This window comes from Gymnogyps californianus, chromosome 2, assembly GCF_018139145.2.
Source record: "Gymnogyps californianus isolate 813 chromosome 2, ASM1813914v2, whole genome shotgun sequence".
NCBI classification, from domain to species: Eukaryota; Metazoa; Chordata; class Aves; order Accipitriformes; family Cathartidae; genus Gymnogyps; species Gymnogyps californianus.
Window position 1 is genome coordinate 97708206 of NC_059472.1, and position 18092 is coordinate 97726297.

An 18092-nucleotide genomic window follows, 5' to 3' on the forward strand; every position below is an offset into this window, starting at 1 on the left:
TCAACATCAGAACTGCCACATTTATAAGGTTATTTACCCTGTAAATTTCAGGAACAACAAAAAAAATGAGTGAAAAAATATGATTTGGTGATATGATGTGAATAAATGAAGACAGACTTTTTTGGTGTATTCTCCAATGTAGTGCTTTGGAGATCCACTTGAGAAGCAAGAGCTCAAGAGATAACAACATAAGGCCATGGATGTGGGGCAGCCCTTAGTGAGCAAATGCTTATGAACAAACTCATATTTGATTAAGGATATTAAACGATTATATGAAGTAGGTCTGCACTGTGAAACTCAGAGAGCTGGCAAATAAACTCAATGTTTATATTGGTGACTTCTTCAGGAATATTTATGCTGTAAATTTTGGGGATGTCTCACTTCTAATTGGGCTCAAGCAGACATTTTCATCTGGTGAGTTATCTACAACAATATAAATGCTAAAATGGGAAGAGTGATAAAGCTTGAAATATGGACAGTATATTTAAGAGACTAGTCAAATCTTGACTTTTCTAGGCTGCATTAATTTAGAATTATGCATATGACTAAGCTTGTCACATGACATTTCTAAATTCATTTTTTAAAATACTACTTTCTTTTGACACAGAATTTGTAAGGGGTGGGATTGCACTCCCTCTTAGAAGACAAACACGTGCGCTAATTGCAATTTTTTAATAACAGAGAGATGGTACTTCAAAAACCCAGACTTACTTCCATTGACTCCATTGATGGCATCACACTCCATTCCACCAGGTCTGTGTGAATCTGAAAATAATGATTCAAGTCGAGTCACTGCTTTCTCCAGTCTCTCCATCAAACCATGAGTCTCTGCCATTCTGAAAAAATCATTAAGGATAGAAACAATGTTAGACCCCTCTGAGTAAAGCCCATGCTTTACTTCATGTTACAGTTCTGTTCATCTTGTGGCTTTATCTTTTGTCAGCTTTTACGGTAAAACTCGTATTTTTTAAGTATTGTCTTTCTGGCATATAAGCATTTGCAGTGAAGCAGCTGACATACGGTAACTTGCTTCTTTGTCAACAGGGAATATGATCAGTACTCAGCCCCAGTTTTTCATTGTAAACAGATTCAAACCACTGCTGGCGTAGCTTTGGACAGTCTATATGTGGACAATTTATGACAAATATATGTGTATGCTCCCAATCAGATATTGAGATGACTGAAATATTTATAAATGTAATTGGTAAAAACTTATGCCTACAATGATTTGCATCAGCCATTTACAGAGGCAAAAATACAAACCCAATTAATACTTGACTGAAAGCCAGACTTTAAATGTATACCTCCTGATTTCTGAAAAGGTACATTCTGAAATTTGCCTCAGTCTTTTATGCTTTGTAGTAAGACTGAGCCACTTCATTGAAGACTACACAAGAAGCCAAGAAGATCTTCTGTTTGTTCTTCTGATAAGTGATTTTCCATCACTTAATTTTTTTCTTACGAAAGTACCTGATGTGAATCAGTGTTTCCCAAGCTTTTTAAATCAAGCACTAATTAACCTTTGGAAAGAAAAAAAAATCCAGGGCCTGCTTGTGCAGTACTGCTACAGTGCTTTTGATTTAAAATGAAATAGAAATTAGGTTAAATGTTTGACAACTCACACGTTACTGTCTTTCCCCACAATGTGATTATCTGCTTTCTTACATGTAAGGAAGTGTAGGCACTGACATTTTTGAATACTGGCCAATGTCTCAGGGAATACAGTGCTATATACACCTCAGACTGAGAAATGGTTATATAAGCAAAGACAAAGCTATGTTTAAATCCCCTATGATTTAATACAACAAGTTTAATGTACATGTTCCTCACTTAAGGTTGTGAGTGTTTTATTCTGCCAAGTGACATACAGTAAGTAAGGGGGGTGGGGGTGGGGTGGGTGATCTATGGCTCTTGATTAACGTGATCCTTGTGAACAGTTCCAGCTCAGCTCCCACACTAGGCTACATCCCCTGCCCCAGCACTGGGGAGTGCAGAAGTAGGGGCAATGGGGGAACTCGCATCCCCAGCTGGGGCAAGTAGGTAGTCAGCAGCTCGCTGGGGTCCCTACCCTGTGGCGCTCTGCCACAAGACATTGATTGCTGTACGGCTTGTAGACTAGAAAGGTTGGGCATACCTGGAATATATGTGTAAATGTATTAATTCCTAATGAACAGTGTGCTAAAAGTGCTAGTATTTTAGAGATACCAAAGAATAATAGTAGATTCCACTAAACTATGCAACACTAGCAATCAAAACAATGCTGCTTCAGTGTCCCCATACCCAGGGAGAATGCCTAAATGTTAGAATTAAAAAGTAAAATAACATGAAAAGAAGGGGTTTGATTTACAAATTGGTATTAATAATTCTTATGAATAAAAATAATCATAGTATTTTTATTTTTAAAATTTAGGTGTGAGAGATTAGCTACTAGGATTGTGGAAACATGCAGAGCTCTTGTGCTGAGTCATGCTGCCTGTCAAACAAGGTGGGACCTTCAGACTTCTCCCTATAAATATAATGAGGTTTGTGTTTGACCTAAAAGTGAAGCAGAAGATTTTACAGTGAGAAATCCTCGGGAGAACCATTCTCATGAGAAAGTTTTGTCTGGAGTTTATGGTTTTTTCCTCTTTACATTAAATAAAAAAGCAAACCCCCAGAAGAGGATGACATTAGACAAAGTGCATGTACACACTGTCAAAATTCAGAGGGGCTCTCCTTGCTTATACTGAAAATGCACACTATTCTGTTTGAAAAATCAATGAATTTTTCAAAAAAACACTTGAACTTTTTGTAAGGTTACAAGTATCTTGGCAAGAATGAGATGAAGGTATCAGGAGAGCTTCTGAAATGTGCAAACTTTTGTAAGAATACGAAACCTTTTCTTAAAACAACACACTGTTAATCCTCAAAAATACTATGGACATATTCTTTTCACATTTTACCATGCTACATAAAAGCCTAAAATGGTGTCTGTTTTAAAAGTTATGTTTTAAACCAGTCTAAAGTCAGGCTGGTCTAACATCATAGCATACTAACAGTCAACTCATTTCATCAGTATTTTAAAGTATATTTCCAGTCCTGTTTGTCTTTATTTGAAGATACAGTCTGGTAGGTTTTTTTTTTTTCATCTGCCTTAAAATTTTCCTTGATGACATGTACAAATTTCTTTGGAAGACCTGTTACTTTTTGGCCTCTTCAGCCTGATTTTGCCTGTGGAAGGACCCAATTGTTTGACTACAAACCCAATGTTTGACTGCACACACCTGGAGATCTGAGGAATCTCACAAATGAGCAGAGGTGGATCACACTTGTAATGTTCTACCCAACAAACTGCCCTCTGTAAGATGCTAAGAATATGGATTACGGTGTCAGAAGCTCAAGGGAATAACCCAACTCAATAACCCTATGGACATTTTTATGCAACACTTTTCCAACTGCAACACAGTCTTTTGTTCACTATATTCTTTGCAGCTTTATTCTATTCCCATTAGCTGGAGAACTACAATGTTGTTCTTCCAAAAGCAGCTATCACCAGCAAGGCAATCACAGAATAATATATTGTTATAGTCTTTTTAGACAGAAGTAGGAACCATTTTTACCATAAAATTAGGCATGCCAGGTTTTCATTGTTTTTATTACAAATGTTACACTTACAAACTCCTCAATCATTATGTTTACACTGAACCTACCTTTTTATCTGTGTACTTACATATTCATGACTACATTGTATTTGTATCTATATTTATATATATGCATGCACATAAATATACACACAGGTATCCCTGTCATGTATGAATAAAGTGCAAGTATACTTTTGCCATTACTGTATATAAGACTACATAGGCAAATCAGTTGTACATATAATAGCCTTACATTTACATTTTGCTTTACCATCAATTGTCTACATATCTATCTTACAAACAAGACTGGAATTAATGCTACTGTTCTGAAGTGAAGACTCAACTGAGCAATAGCATGACAACTCTCTTCATCCGTTCTCAATCTAAACATTGACATCTTTGCCTACATTTAGGGATTAATGTATTTGGCTCATATTATGACAACCTTCAGCATTTTCTTGGCCTATATTCAGCTGTTCATCTGATTACCTATCTTTCCACAGTGCACTCCACGTGGTCAAACCAACGCTGCAAAGCCACAGCTCAAAAGGAGTCAGAACACAAATGGTACAGCTTGACTCTGTGAAGATACTGTCTGTGTGATATAGCATCAGAGCATATATTATAAATAAATAATAAGACTGGTCTACTTACAGTGCCAAATAAAATCTTTGCCTGTTAATGAAAAGTAAAGAGGATGTAAATACGTCTATGGGATGCTTCCACTCCCATAAAGCACATTTTTACATCAAGACAGATTCTCTATCTCATCTCTACTAGGATTTTAATTAAAGCTTTGATCTTGAAGTGGATTATTGGGGTTAGTCATATATCTTTTCCTGGAGTTGATGCTGACCACCTATAAGGAGTTAAAAAAACCAGTGCTTCAACTCCCATGTAATCCTGTATCCAGTTGCTCTCTTGGTGGAGAAGTACACTGTCCTTCATTGAAAATAAGGTCAACTAAGAGCCAGGAAAGGTGTTAACCCACATCTACTGACAATCATTTAAATGTTGACATTGTTAACTGTCTTTTGTGCACAAAAAAATAAGAGGGAGGATCCACAGATCTGTCCTGTTTACTGTTAGCGATATCTTTTTTGGGAGTGCTAAAGGCATGTGGTAATACTACCATCTGTCGTTTTTTCCCCAAAAGAAGTGAAGCCAAAACCAGGTAGAACAAGGCATGCTGAAGACCAAAAAGCAGATCTCTTTTTATAGACAGGCCTTGGGAAAATATCACTGCTTTTCTCTCCAATTTGACAGCTGTCTCAAAGCACCATTTATCTATTATCAAGGGAAAAAAACTTGTCTGTAGACTAAATTCCCTGACATACTCATCCCAAATAGCAGTCAAACTGGAAGCCAAAACACACAGGTACTATGTGTGTGACTTATGACAGAGGACCATATTGCTCTATCTCAAGAAGAAACAAGCTATAATGAGCCCACAGGGAAAAGCAGTATAGTAGCATAAGGGGAAAAAAATAAACATATGATGACTTATCAGGCATGTAAAAATGGCAGGTTTGAACACAGGAATGGTGCCACCCTGTAAAGTATGATATTATTCTGACAAACTTCAGCAAGAAATAGTATAAAGTTCCACGGTTTGTTTTACTTCCTAGCGCTCTTTTAATTTAGAAGAAAAAGAAGCAACGTGTTCATTTATTTGTTTTTCCCCCCTAAGTAACAGTCCTTCCAAATCCACTTTGTATCTGAAAAGTTAAGCCAGGTCTCACTTATGCTCATCATCTGAGTTGCTACAGGTCAGATTTTGCTTTTCCTCTCTATGCCAAAAAAGGGCAGTTGCCTAAAACAGAATACAGGCAGCAATGCGGCATTTTAATTGCATCTAACATTCCTACACTGCTTGGAAAATCACAGTCTTATTGAAAGTATAGCAGCCTGCACAGGTGCTTTCTCTCATAGTCTTTTAATAAATTGCTACTGAGATGCAAAATAAAATATACAAAAACCGAGATTGCCAGCTGGTACTATCAGAGAGCCAATCAATCATGAACATTTTATAGATCCAAAATACTATGTCCTCTAAGAGTTCTTCAGTACAATACATATCAATATATATCAAGGGAGGGGAAAGGCATATGCATTCCTGAACATCCCCTGAAATTACAAAAGCGTCTTATGGCACTTCATTTCTGAAAAAAACCCACACTCAGCTTGAGCCTGAAATGGCTAGCTTTCCTACACCGCCATTCAAATGTATGTACCAACTCCAAGCTGTGTTGAGCAGGCAGTCTTTTTGCCACCTTTGGCATCAGATCCAAATTCCTGCTGCACCCCATTCTGCTCCAGACAATGAAAACCCACTGGCTTGGGGCCTCAGAGGTTGCTCATTAGCAGGCAGAGCTCAGAAGCAGCCCCGTAGTGGCTGAGTGGCTAACGAGGAGCCCCTGAAGCTATTTGGGTTACTACCTGTCGTGGTTTAACCCCAGCCAGCAGCTAAGCACCACACAGCCGCTCCCTCACTCCTCCCCCCCTCCCAGTAGGATGGGGAGGAGGATCGGGAAAAAAAAAGTAAAACTCGTGGGTTGAGATAAGAACAGTTTAATAACTAAAGTAAAATAAAATACAATACTACTAATAATAATAATAATAATAGTAATGAAAAGGAATGTAACAAAAAAAAAAGAAATAAAACCCAAGGAAAAAAACCAGTGATGCTCAATGCAATTGGTCACCACCCGCTGACTGATGCCCAAGCAGCGATCTGCCCCTCCCAGCCAACTCCCCCCAGTTTATATACTGAGCATGATGTTCTATGGTATGGAATATCCCTTGGCTAGTTCAGGTCAGCTGTCCTGGCTATGCTCTCTCCCAGCTTCTTGTCCACCTGCTTGCTGGCAGAGCATGGGAAACTGAAAAATCCTGAACTTAGGATAAGTGCTACTTAGCAACAACTAAAACATCAGTGTGTTATCAACGTTATTCTCACAATAAATACAAAACACACTGTACCAGTTACTAGGAAGAAAATTAACTCTATCCCAGCCAAAACCAAGACACTACCATAAAAGATTTTGGGTGGAGAATGCAAAGCAAGGGAGTATTGGTTAGAAGAAAGTGTGTTGGTAGAGAGAAACATTTCCTTGTATGGTTTGTGTTTTGTTTCCCATTAGCTGTATGGGAGGAATGTAAACAGAGGCTTGTCAAACTGATATCAAGTTGGATTAAACCAGAAGACCTCTCAGTAAAGCCCTGTGTGAGGAGAATGATTCAGGGTTCAAATCAGAGCCTTTGGTGACCTTTTTATTTTGTTTTGCCCCTAGATCTGCTACAAGCTCCTTTGGAAGCAATGCTCTTTTAAGTACAGAGAAAAAATATGGGCTTTTATCCTAGTAAAAGATATAGTCTTTTATATCTAGCAGTATCAGAATTTTGAAAACTTTTTTTTTTTTTGGTTAAAATGGACAAGTGTTATACCTGGAATAGCAAAAAGACAAAAATGTCTGTGTGACTTCTGCTTTTTGTGGATGGATGTGCCATTTTGACTGATAAGTTGGTTTGAAGTCCTGTCTGGCTTTAGTATATTCATCATATTTCTGTCTATAGCTCAATGTGTGTGTTAAAACCACTGATACGCTACAAATGAGTCCTCTGTTGCTGTGCGTAAGAGTGTGCTACTTAAATTATTTTGTCTGTGGACTTCTCTCTTTGGCATACCCTCTGTGTTTTTAAAGGGTTATTTTTTATAAGCAAAAAAGATTTTTGTGGAGAAGAGGAAAAAGCAGGTTCATGTTGCACCTCTTCAATGTAACCTAAGTTTTTTCCTTTGTCTGGCTTTATGCTATTGGCACTATAAAGCACACTTTTCTGTTCGCGTCCTGGCTCTTCCTCTGCTTCTCTCCCTCTCCCAGTGATCAGGCTGCTGTCTACAAAAACATGCAGGAAAGGATTGGAGGCATTTTTGTACCCCACTGTTTAAAAAATATTACAAAACTGCTTTGTAAAACAATCTCTATTTTGACAAGTACCCCTAAGACTCTTGACGCATTTTAGATTTCTTATCACATCCCAGTTTAGTCCCATAATTATGTGTGAGCAACTGCACACGTCAAGCTGTGTGTCTACAAGTCAATGTAATAATAGCATGGATTGTGGTTAGGCCTCTGATAATTTAATATGAATTCTTTAAAATATGTCATGTGTTCATGTATGTGCTTAGTATCTCCTGGAATATCAGTTCACTTTCTAATTATATGTAAGTAAGTTCTGTGAAGAGCTCCTATCCCTTGCTGAATAATTTTGACTGTCTTATCAATTTGTGATCACAAAGAACAAGTTCATTATTTAATGATATACTGAAGCAGTCAAGACTTGACAGTCTGTGTAAGCATGATTGACTTAAAATAACCAAGGCAACCCAGTTTCTAAGTACATTCTCCTATTCTTTTTATGCTCCCTTTTTATGTCACCACTGCTCATAGTCTTTTGTCGTGGTTTTATTTTCTTCTCTCCCTCCAATGAAGTGTAAGAGTTGTAGTATCTCGCCAATCAACAGAAACACAATGTTCTTAGCCACCTCATTTACTATGTATCAGTGTGGTGCTTTTCATGTAATCAAGCATCCTAAAGGCCTTACAAGCCATTTAATTACCTGTCACAAGTCCAATTACTGTATGTAAGCAGGCTGCCTTGCTGAACTGAGAAAATACTGCATGCAGGCATTGATTTTATTAAAGTGCTCTGTTCAGTTCATAATAACTGAACAGTAAGACTCTTTATGCTACAGTTCCAACCAAATTGAATTTGCACTGTCCGAAAGGGTAAACTCCACAAAGTACAAACCCTTATGGAGTGTTTCAGTACCTCTGGGACGTGAAAGGAGAAAAGCAAAGGGGGAAAGTTAAAACTAAACAGATAGTGTTGCAAGCTCTAAAAACACAAACTATGAAATGACTTCTGCAGAAAAGATGAGACTAGAGTTATTCAGTACCAAGGTTAGTAATGGTTTTGTTTGCTGTGGTGGTGGTCTTTCACAACACTTCCACACCCTACTTCTCATGCATATCCATATTATGCCAAAGCCTGAATAGTTGGGCTTGATTTCAGTCAAGTTAGCTAGCGTTCTTGCTCTTACCAGAACATCCTGCTGCAATTACTCTCAGCACTCTGTGTCTGATGGTCTCAGGCTCATCGTGGCTGCCCCACTCAGCCTGAAGCCTGTGGCTCTTCTTCCAGCATGGCAGCAGCCAGGAGGGCTGAAGCAAACTTTTTGCCATTTGAGTCCTCCCTTTGCTCTGCAGCTTGTTTGTGATCTTTATTGATCACAAAAACTCAAGGCCCTGGCCCATCTCCTATTCTAAAATTCAGCCTACTGATTCTGCAATACTGCTAGCATTGCAATGGGTTGTGCCTTTGCTTCTGATTCAGGATGAAATGGGCCACCTGCTACTAAAAAAGACCTTTCTATTTCCTGCTATAACCTGGTTACTACTTAGAGGTCCTGAGTTTTAATGATAATCCATGCAACCTTGCTCACTTACAAGATCTGAGATATTCGGCTGTTTATCCCTCCTCCATTTCAGTGTGAGGTATCGTGAAGCCCAGAAAGATCAAATTGGACCCATCTTAGATGCTTGTAAAGTTAGCCTTTTCTACAATGGTTGCTTTAGAGGACCCAGAGCTGTTAGGTGAATTATTCTGCTGTTTCTTCTCTCTAAACAATGACAGATTACACATGGAAATGTAAATCATTCTTTGTATTCCTTCCAAAAAGCAATTAATTAAGTATTTAAACTAATACAAAACAAAACTTTAATGCATAGGATCTGAGCATGTCTTCTTGGAAAAATACAACACTATTCAATTATGTACTTGAGCATTTACCTGTTTTTTTGTATATGCTACAAAAGCATTAAGCCTTTGATTCCCAGCATACTACTACTGGTATTTTGGATTTTACAAGCAATTTCTTTAGCCTGCTATTCTCTGAAAAATTGTGGGTCAGACAGAGCAATTTCCATTAGCATATACTCAGGAAAGCAGTCTCAATGGGACCTTTTTTAGTAACAAAAAGTCCCTGAAATTTGACATAGTCAGAATACTTTACATACACAGGTGAAATGAAAACAACAGTAGCCAGTGTGTGTATGGACTAAGGCCATGTCTATGCCATAAAGTCTTGCTAACATGGTGACAACAATCACAGAGGTTTAAGAAACCCCAAAACCCATACCCTTGCTGAACTAGTTGAACTGGCAGAACCTCTGCCATAGATGCAGATGTGCTTATGTGTGCTTTTGTCATTTGAAGGTATGCTGCTTAGTAAAGGTGTTGATATTCTGGTATAGTTCTAGCGGTGACATTCTGAAGAATAGCTGAGCCTTTAGAGTTTAAAGCATTTCTTATTTGAAGAGTCAGTAAATCATATCTGCTGAAATTACTTGTTTTTCAAAAATATGTGAGCAACTGGAGCTGACTCTGTACCTCAGGAAAATTACAAGTTCCGAATTGCTCCCCCTATTGCAAAAGATGCACTTAAAATTTTAAAGAAAGAAATTAAAATTATTTATATCTATTAGGGGGTGCTTCATCAAGCAAAATCTTTTAACCAGTTCATAATAAAACAGTTCTCTGAATAACTGCAATAATTTATACCTGATTTATCATAGGTGTTTCTTTGTTTTTGCCCCAATAAGCATGATAAGTAAAGAATGTTCTCTTTCATTTAGTCAGATGTTCTAGTAGGCAGCAACTACAACCATTGAGTTTGCTGCTGTTGCACATGATGTTAAAACTCGTGCAGAACCACAAAGAATATTTCTTTTAACATATTTGGCAGTTCACCATTTTTCTCTAGAGTTCAAATCACTTGCAATGTTATTGTCACTGACAGGCCACCGATTCAAACATGGAAAGATTATCATCTGACTTGCTCCAGGTAACGCTGCAAGTCAATGTCAAGGCTGGGAGCTGAATACAATCCATCTGGTTTCCAGCCCCCCATGCTGCACTCTACTCCTTTTCCAATACCTGCTAATTCAGATTCCCATGAATTTTAGTGCTGGGGGAATTTTCTTTTTTTTTTTTTCCCCCCTAACTCAGGGCCCCCAATGTATTTTACACAGTTAATAGAAATTATACACTGGGATTAGAAAATCTAATGACGGGCGGGGTTTAATACATACAATCTTAGTACCCTTGTTCCTTATGGTATATCAAGAAGCACTTTTCTCCACTAAAGTGAGCGCCATAGCTGACAAAGAATAATGAAAACATGTCGTAGGTTGGTTCTACTGTAATAGTCAATAATGCACATCCTCTTCATTTTTATTTAATTGAGAAAACATATTTTATTCATTACATTCGGAGTTGTGCCTGTCCACCTTCCACATCTGAGCAGCATTCGTTTGAGGGGGAAGACGCAAATGAATCCTAAGAATATTCTGAAGACTAGCATTTTTGTTATGCCCAAGACTGAAAAGGGCCGTATTGTTGTATGTGCCTGGCTTTGCTACAGAAAGTGGGTTGCCTTTGTTCTTGTGCAAACTTGCTCAAAATAGAATCAAACAGTGTTATGAAATCCTTGTGTTGAAAATGTATGGAACCATTAAAAAGTTTATTATCATTTGCATACTAAGTAATTAAAAGGAAACGCTAGGATAAAATTTGAATAAAATTAGGATATCTATCTGACTCGCAGTAACGTCTTAAAAGGCCAGCTTTGAGAGTACTGTATTGAGTTTCAACTCATTCTATCTACCACTTTGCTATTCTAAATAATTTTTAAAGTTACATTGCTGAAGTAGGACTAGTTTCCTGACTACAGTTTCACAGAACAATGAAACATGGTAGTCCATGAACCATTGCCACTTTTGCCTGGCTTATAAATAAATTAATAAAAATTTGCAGTATTGATCCCACCCTGCCCCCCTGCTAAACAGACTCCTTCCAACTATTTCCTAATGAACTGGCCTCTGTGTAGGTTTGTTTCTGAAAACATTTTCCATCATTGGAAAACAACCACATTTAGGTAATGCATATAAAGCAAGCTTTCTTCCCCAGATGGTCTTTGTTTTTAAGACTGCCCCTACACGTTATGAAATCTGAATTTTACTTGATAAAAATCCTCACTGTTGATCCTGTAATGCTAAGATACAGATCTGTAGCAATCTCCGAAGCAAAGGACAGATTTCACAGTTTAGGTGGGGTCATGACAAGTTCTCCTCGGCTTTGTGCTGGCTGCGTCTCTGGGGGAGTACTCCTTTCAGATGTCAAGTTATTGCAAAATGCAGCATCTCAGCTTCACAGTTCTTCATTTCTGCCTTCCTCCTGCCCCCTCTGAACGTCGTCTTGTATTTGCAGAATCCCTTACATATTTTTATATAAAGGTATATATTCTGTCTTCAGATCTCTCACCCTAAGATGCTGTTTAACCCTTTAGTCTGGGCTAAACCGGTCGGCTATTCAGTCAGCTCCACCACATGCATACCTCTGGCTCCAGGCGCAGGGGGAACCAAGGACTCGGAGCCCAGCTACCCACCAGCACTACAGCTGCCTCCCTCAAAATTAGATCATCTTACGCTGATTAAGAGAGTCCAAGACTGGCATCCCTTGACAGAGTCAGGTCTGCATAAACAAGCGGAGGGCATTTTTAATAACCTGTCGGAAAGCTGGGCTGCCGGGAGCCGGGGTGGGGGCTGGGGCACAGCCGAAAGCACCCCCCCGGGAGTCATTCACGGCTGCCGCCGGCGCTGACCACGGGCTTGGCGGAGGAGGTCCGGGTTCAGCCCCACAGAGGATCCCACGTCTGCTGTGGTATTTCGCTCGGCTTTTTCCCCCTCCGATTACTTCCCCCCGCGGCTCTTTGCACTTATCACCCGGGGGGGGGGGGGGGGGAAGGGGGGGGGAGAGGCTTTCCGTGCGCAGCCCGGCGCAGGTGACAGGAGGGAAGTTGAGGGGCAGACCGGAGCCCGGGCCATCAGCACGGCCGCGCCCGCGGGGCCCTGACCCAGATAGCGCCCGGGGCACTGCCCGCTCAACGAATTACGCCGCCGCCCTGTAGCCCCCGGCCCTAGCCCGAAGACGTCTCCTCATCACTACCCTCCCTCCCCAAGATGTCCGCTGCTGCTGCTGCTGCTGCTGCCGCCGCCGCCGCGGCCGGGCCCCTCCGCGCCACCGCCGGCGGGAGCGCACCCACGGCCCCGGCCGCGCCGGGCCCGCCCCAGCCTGCCCGGGGCCGGGGGGGTCGGGCCGCTCCCCGCATCCCGCCCCTCCCGCCGCTGCCTGCTCTTGAGTTACCTGTTTTGATGACCCGTGTAGCCTTTTTTTTTCCCCTCCTCTCTGCAATGAAAATCCGTGGCCGGTCACTCGCTCCCTCCTCCCTCGCCTCGCCTCGCCTCGCCGCTGCTCTCCCTCCTCCTCCTCCTTCTCCTCCTCCTCCTCAGCGGGAGCCGGTGTCAGTCAGTCACATCAGCTGCCCGGGCAGGCAGGGAGAGAAATGCCCAGCAGCTTCCGGGCGTGCCAAATAAAGACAAGTCCAGAAAGAGAGAGAGACGGTGGCAGAGATGGAGAAAGAAAGCAAAAAGTGGGTGGAGTGTGAAAATGGAGAGAGAGGGAGAGGGAGAGGTGTCTCTCGGCGGCGGTGCGGCGGCTCGGAGCCTGAGAGGAAATGGCAGTGGTGGAGCATCACGGAGGAGCAGGGGAGAGCACAGGCACCCAGGGCAGGGGCACCCACGGCCGCAGGCGTGGCGGCCCCGCTTGCCTATCGGGCACAGCTCAGGTGAGTGGGAAGTGAGCACCCCACGCCACGCAGGCCTGGCCCACGCTGGAAAAGGAGAGCGGGGCCGGTGTGGAAACCTGCAGACCCCTCACATGGCAGGGGACGCTGAAGGCAGCCTCACGTACACCAAGCTCGTTCATTGTCTACTCCAAGCCGGACTAAACTGTAGTAGCCCGAGCACTGCTATAGCTGGGCCCACAGTGGGGTTACTGCCTTCGTTCAGTACGGCCACGAAATCAGGACTTCTCCCGCTAGGCAAACCCTCGTGCCTAGGCCTCGTTTGTCGGGCTCCGTGGACTTTACTCTAGTCCATACCCCTGGCCAAATGGGAGCACGCATGTTTTGCAATTATGTGGTGCTTGTCACCACATGGTCCCGAGGGGCATCTGATCATCCGCCTGAAATCTGCTTCACCTCCAAGTTTCAAATGAGCTGGCTTTCTGCACAGAAGTCTTGGGAGAAAACCATGAATTCACAGCCTTTAAAGGAACAGTTTGCTCTTGAATGGAAAAATAATTCATTAGTTAGTGATAATAAAAAAGACAACATATATTTTTCAAGTCAACCATGTGGTTGTGCAAAAATCAGTAGCATTTTTCCCTATCAAACATATAGGTTATTTTAGAAGACTTTGTGTTTCATTTCTGATGGTTTGACAACAACACTATAAAATATGGAACACAAGAATTTGTTTTAATTGTGCAGCAGTTAAATGGGGGCTGAGGAAAGTCATATTTTAACAAAGATGCCATAGTTAACAGCAGCTCACAGACCTCACATGCCTAAAGACAGCATTAAGCAAAAGCAAGCTGACTGCTAGGATCAGTCTGGGATCCAAACTCACTGGTGTGGACAACGGAAATTGCAAAAAATCAGTGCCGCAGTTTCCTGTATGCAGTGAAAAGAACTACTACTCCTTGGCATGTATAAACAGCCAGATGAAATCAACAGAACAGCACAGGTCTTAAACCAGAGGGTCTTGCCAGACCTTCCAAAGGGGAAAAAGGTAGTATGGAATTGAAGACCTGATTGCAAAAATGCACAGAACACAGAAACTACTTAAGAGAAGCGAGAAACAAGCACAGAAGATCTCTTTCTGGAAAGAAAACCCAAAAGGATTAAGAAACTGTGAAACTACTACATTTAGATTAAAGCTCAAGGTCCATATTCCACACAACTCAGGGAGAGAAAAAAATCCCAACACCTGTGTAGTGTCAGCGTGATAAGTGGAAAGTTTAGGATGATAAATGCAATTGAATTTCTGTAGAATGTCAATTTAATTTGAGAAAAATGTAATGTAGTTAACATGAAAAGTTTTACAAGCTCTTACTGTAAGAGCACAGTCAAGGACTCCACATCATCCTTTTACGTCACAGGCACGCGGAGAAGAGGGAAAAACCATTGGGCATTTCCTTTCCATGGAAAGTCTTCTGAGGCTACCAAACTGGCAGATGCCCTACATGTCTAAAACAAGTTCCCTATAATACATCTTCACTCCTGACTTGTAGTGCTTTCTTCACAAAACAAGTTCTTTTTTCTCTTCCCCAGGAGAATGCTGGCAAACTTAAAAGGCTAAGACTAAGGTAAAGGGTACAACAAGAAGTGATAAATTTAGCAAGAAGGGAAAAAAGGGAGATTCAGTAATTGTAAAGTGACCTCATAATACAGAGGAAACCCAGTGGCAAGCAAAGATGTAAGATGTAGCACCTGAAAACATTAGAGAGCCCTGTATAAATAAAGGTAACCTTAAAAGGCAGTTCTATGAAGAACTTTGTAGTTAGTAACTCAGGGCGAGCAACAGCCCCCTAAAGAGAAGAAAGGAATGAGATGTGCAAATTTTGGACTTAGCAAAATATTGTATGTGCAAAAATATTGACTAGATGACATGCTATTGTTTCATCCCATCAAGGAAAAAGAAGGCTTGGACAGCAATAAAAAGTACATTTTGAAAGTGCTTGGCATTGGCATCAAGTGAAACACTGAGCAAGGAATGACTGGAAGATCAGACTTTGGGGCTAAGTACTTTGCCCTCAGTCTAGCTATGCATTCATATATTGGCTTAGATTTATATGCAGAAAATACATTGATGCCAGTAATTGCAACATTAAAAGGTAAAGGTTTTTATTGTATACTTTTTTTACTGGGGACAGGGTCACCAACTTCAGGATCAAAACATTCAAAAAACCCTTACAATTCTAATTTATGCTGTAGTCCTCCTGAAACTATGAGGAGCTCTTCTGCAAGAAGTGCAGTAATAGCCCTTTTGCAGGAAGTTACCCAATTAAAATGTAGTAGCTCATGGAGCGTAGTGTATGCCATTTAATATAACTTTGTAAATTTTTTTCATTTGACTTTTTGACTTTGCTGCTGCAGACAATCTGTGCCAAGGCTGGCATGTTTTATTCCCTTTTATAGAAGAATGTATTTCTAAAGTTGTGCAGGGATCCCAAAGTACACGTCAGAGGCTGTAGAGATAGGCTATCAAAACCTCTATAGAATGACAGCATTGTAACCTACTTAGAGGAAAATACTCTGGTGCATCTTTTCTTTGCATACATTTTTTTTTCACAGAAGAAAACTGTTGAAAATGTTAATGCTTACCTTCCCAGTATTTGTTGAAAATGGACTTTCAATGTATATGATTGTCAAATTTCCCCATTGATATGAGTTGCATCTAAATGATTCATAGATGAGTTTGGAGAAAACCACAAATATTGATGCTCATTTCCTTGATTTTATGAAGTCTGTCTTTGGTGGGGCAATGCAGAAAATATTAATATGAATTAAAATTGCACAAGCACTTACTGATGTGAAAATAAATTGGAATATCATGTGAAAATCTTGGTAATGTGACTTGCTAGATCTGATTAAATAATATTGGAGTGCATTCAGGACATATCAAGATGCCTTTTGCTTACCAAATCTGTTGTTTAGTCTACAGAATTTGAAAAACAGAGTATAGCTAATTAACTAAATGGATCTGTGAAGAGCACTTTGTGGGTATCTTGTACAGATCAAGTGTCAAAACACGCAGGAAAAAAAGGGAAGATTCTGCCAAAGAAATGGACTATTTCTTCTCTTTCAAACTAGTGTGAAGTAAGGCTGAATCTGTCATCATTCAATCTGATCACCTATAAAATAAGATTAAGGCAGATTCAAATTACATTTGGTTTCACAGATGTCACTACTGCTTTTTTTCTCTCTTCTCTGTATTCTCTTTTATGCAGTAAGCTCTGGGGGTGTGGACTCTCTTTTCATAATTGTACATTAATTAGTTGTATGCTTCTCTTTAGGCATGGCAACATAAAAAGTTAAATAATAAGCACGTGCTTCTCATTAAGTATGTGAGTAATGGCATCCCTGTGTAGCAGAGCACTTAGGCATTCCGGTTGTATTTAAGCAGCATGTCGCATAGGGATGGAATTACTCACTTGTTTATAATTCAGTATATATTTAAGGGCTTTGCTGAATCCAAGGGGAAAATGTCCTGATCTCACAATACTAATCTTTGTGACTACTTTTACTAATGGTAGTTTTGCGGTTTAATTCAGTTCTGTGGAGCTGTTCTTCTGGGAAAGCTACTCAGTGAATGTTGTAGGCTTGGGCCTCAGTTCTGCTAAGTATTTACATTGCCCTATCTATTTATTATCGTGAGATACAGGCTTGTGTTGCATTTTTTTGAAAAATCACATTTTATACAGTACTGAGTTTTGATATGGATTTCAAGTGAAGTTTCATGTTTTTCATTTAATTACGGGCAGAAATTTGCAAGGAACTTTTAGTGAGGATGATGTAACTGAGAGAGGAAGCAAAGCACAGTTTTCCAGTGTGTGAATGTAGTGTTATCACGTCACCTTGAACTACTCCTTTGCTATGTATGAAACCTATGGAAGCAGTAGTCAAAAGGAATCATGAAGTCTTACCCATTGGTCAATCTTAGTTTTCCTGTTTTAGAATCATTAGCATTTCTGTTTGCGCTTCTTAGTTCTGTTTTCATCTGTCTTCCAATCTAGGCTGCAGGGGATCCTTTAAGAGACTGGCAGTGTCCTCTAGTTACGCGTTGGTACAACTAAACAAAGTGAGGTACTGCTTCCAGCTTAGCAGTTGAACGTACAGTTCTGCTTTGACGGAGTTTCAGGACAGCTTTACCATGATGCTGGGCCACTGTTCCAGCCCCAGATGTGAGGTGTGAAGCATCTTAGTAGGATAATTGCAGCTGGTTAAATGTCTGTCCTCTTGACCTTGTCATTGTCAGTGCTTTGTAATCCAGCTGTGTCTGAGGAAAATGCAAGCATACCCCAATACTGCCGAAAGTCAAAAACTACTAAAAATGTGTTGTGGTCTTCTTCATGCCACAGCTTCTTTGACTCATTCAAAATGTCCCAGCATCCTTAGGAGCTCCAGTCACTTTCAGAATGCGCAAATGGGTCAGGCGTGAAAGTCTGGTGTTTTAACCTGTGTTTTCTCGTGGCTGCAGTTTTCACTTACTAGATGACATTCTTTTCCTTGTTGTCTGCTGCTATGTTTCTTTCATCACCGTGTGTGATGGCATCAATGTCATCATCAGAGCTTGTCACGACTTGCTGCGTCTACATCATCAGTAAAATGCATCAGTCCTCTTCAGGTACTATTCTACAAGCAGTTAAAATCCCTTGTCTAGTGTTCAGTAAGAGCCATTTCTGCTTATTGCTGAGGAGGTTCTGCCATGGCATACTTTTTTTTCC

At 40.5% G+C, this 18092-nt stretch overlaps 1 protein-coding gene across 1 annotated transcript in view; it reads right to left on the reverse strand.

Annotated features, from left to right (window-relative positions):
• Nucleotides 1-12940, reverse strand: part of CAP2 (cyclase associated actin cytoskeleton regulatory protein 2) — a 70695-nt gene extending 57755 nt beyond the window's left edge. Inside the window, exons 1-2 of the mRNA XM_050890995.1 lie at nucleotides 12888-12940; nucleotides 712-836 (exon numbers count right to left, since the gene is read on the reverse strand). Coding sequence (XP_050746952.1) covers nucleotides 712-835 — 124 coding nt within the window. The 5' untranslated portion in view covers nucleotide 836; nucleotides 12888-12940. The remainder of the gene's footprint in view (nucleotides 1-711; nucleotides 837-12887) is intronic.
• Between the last annotated feature and the right edge of the window lie 5152 nt (nucleotides 12941-18092).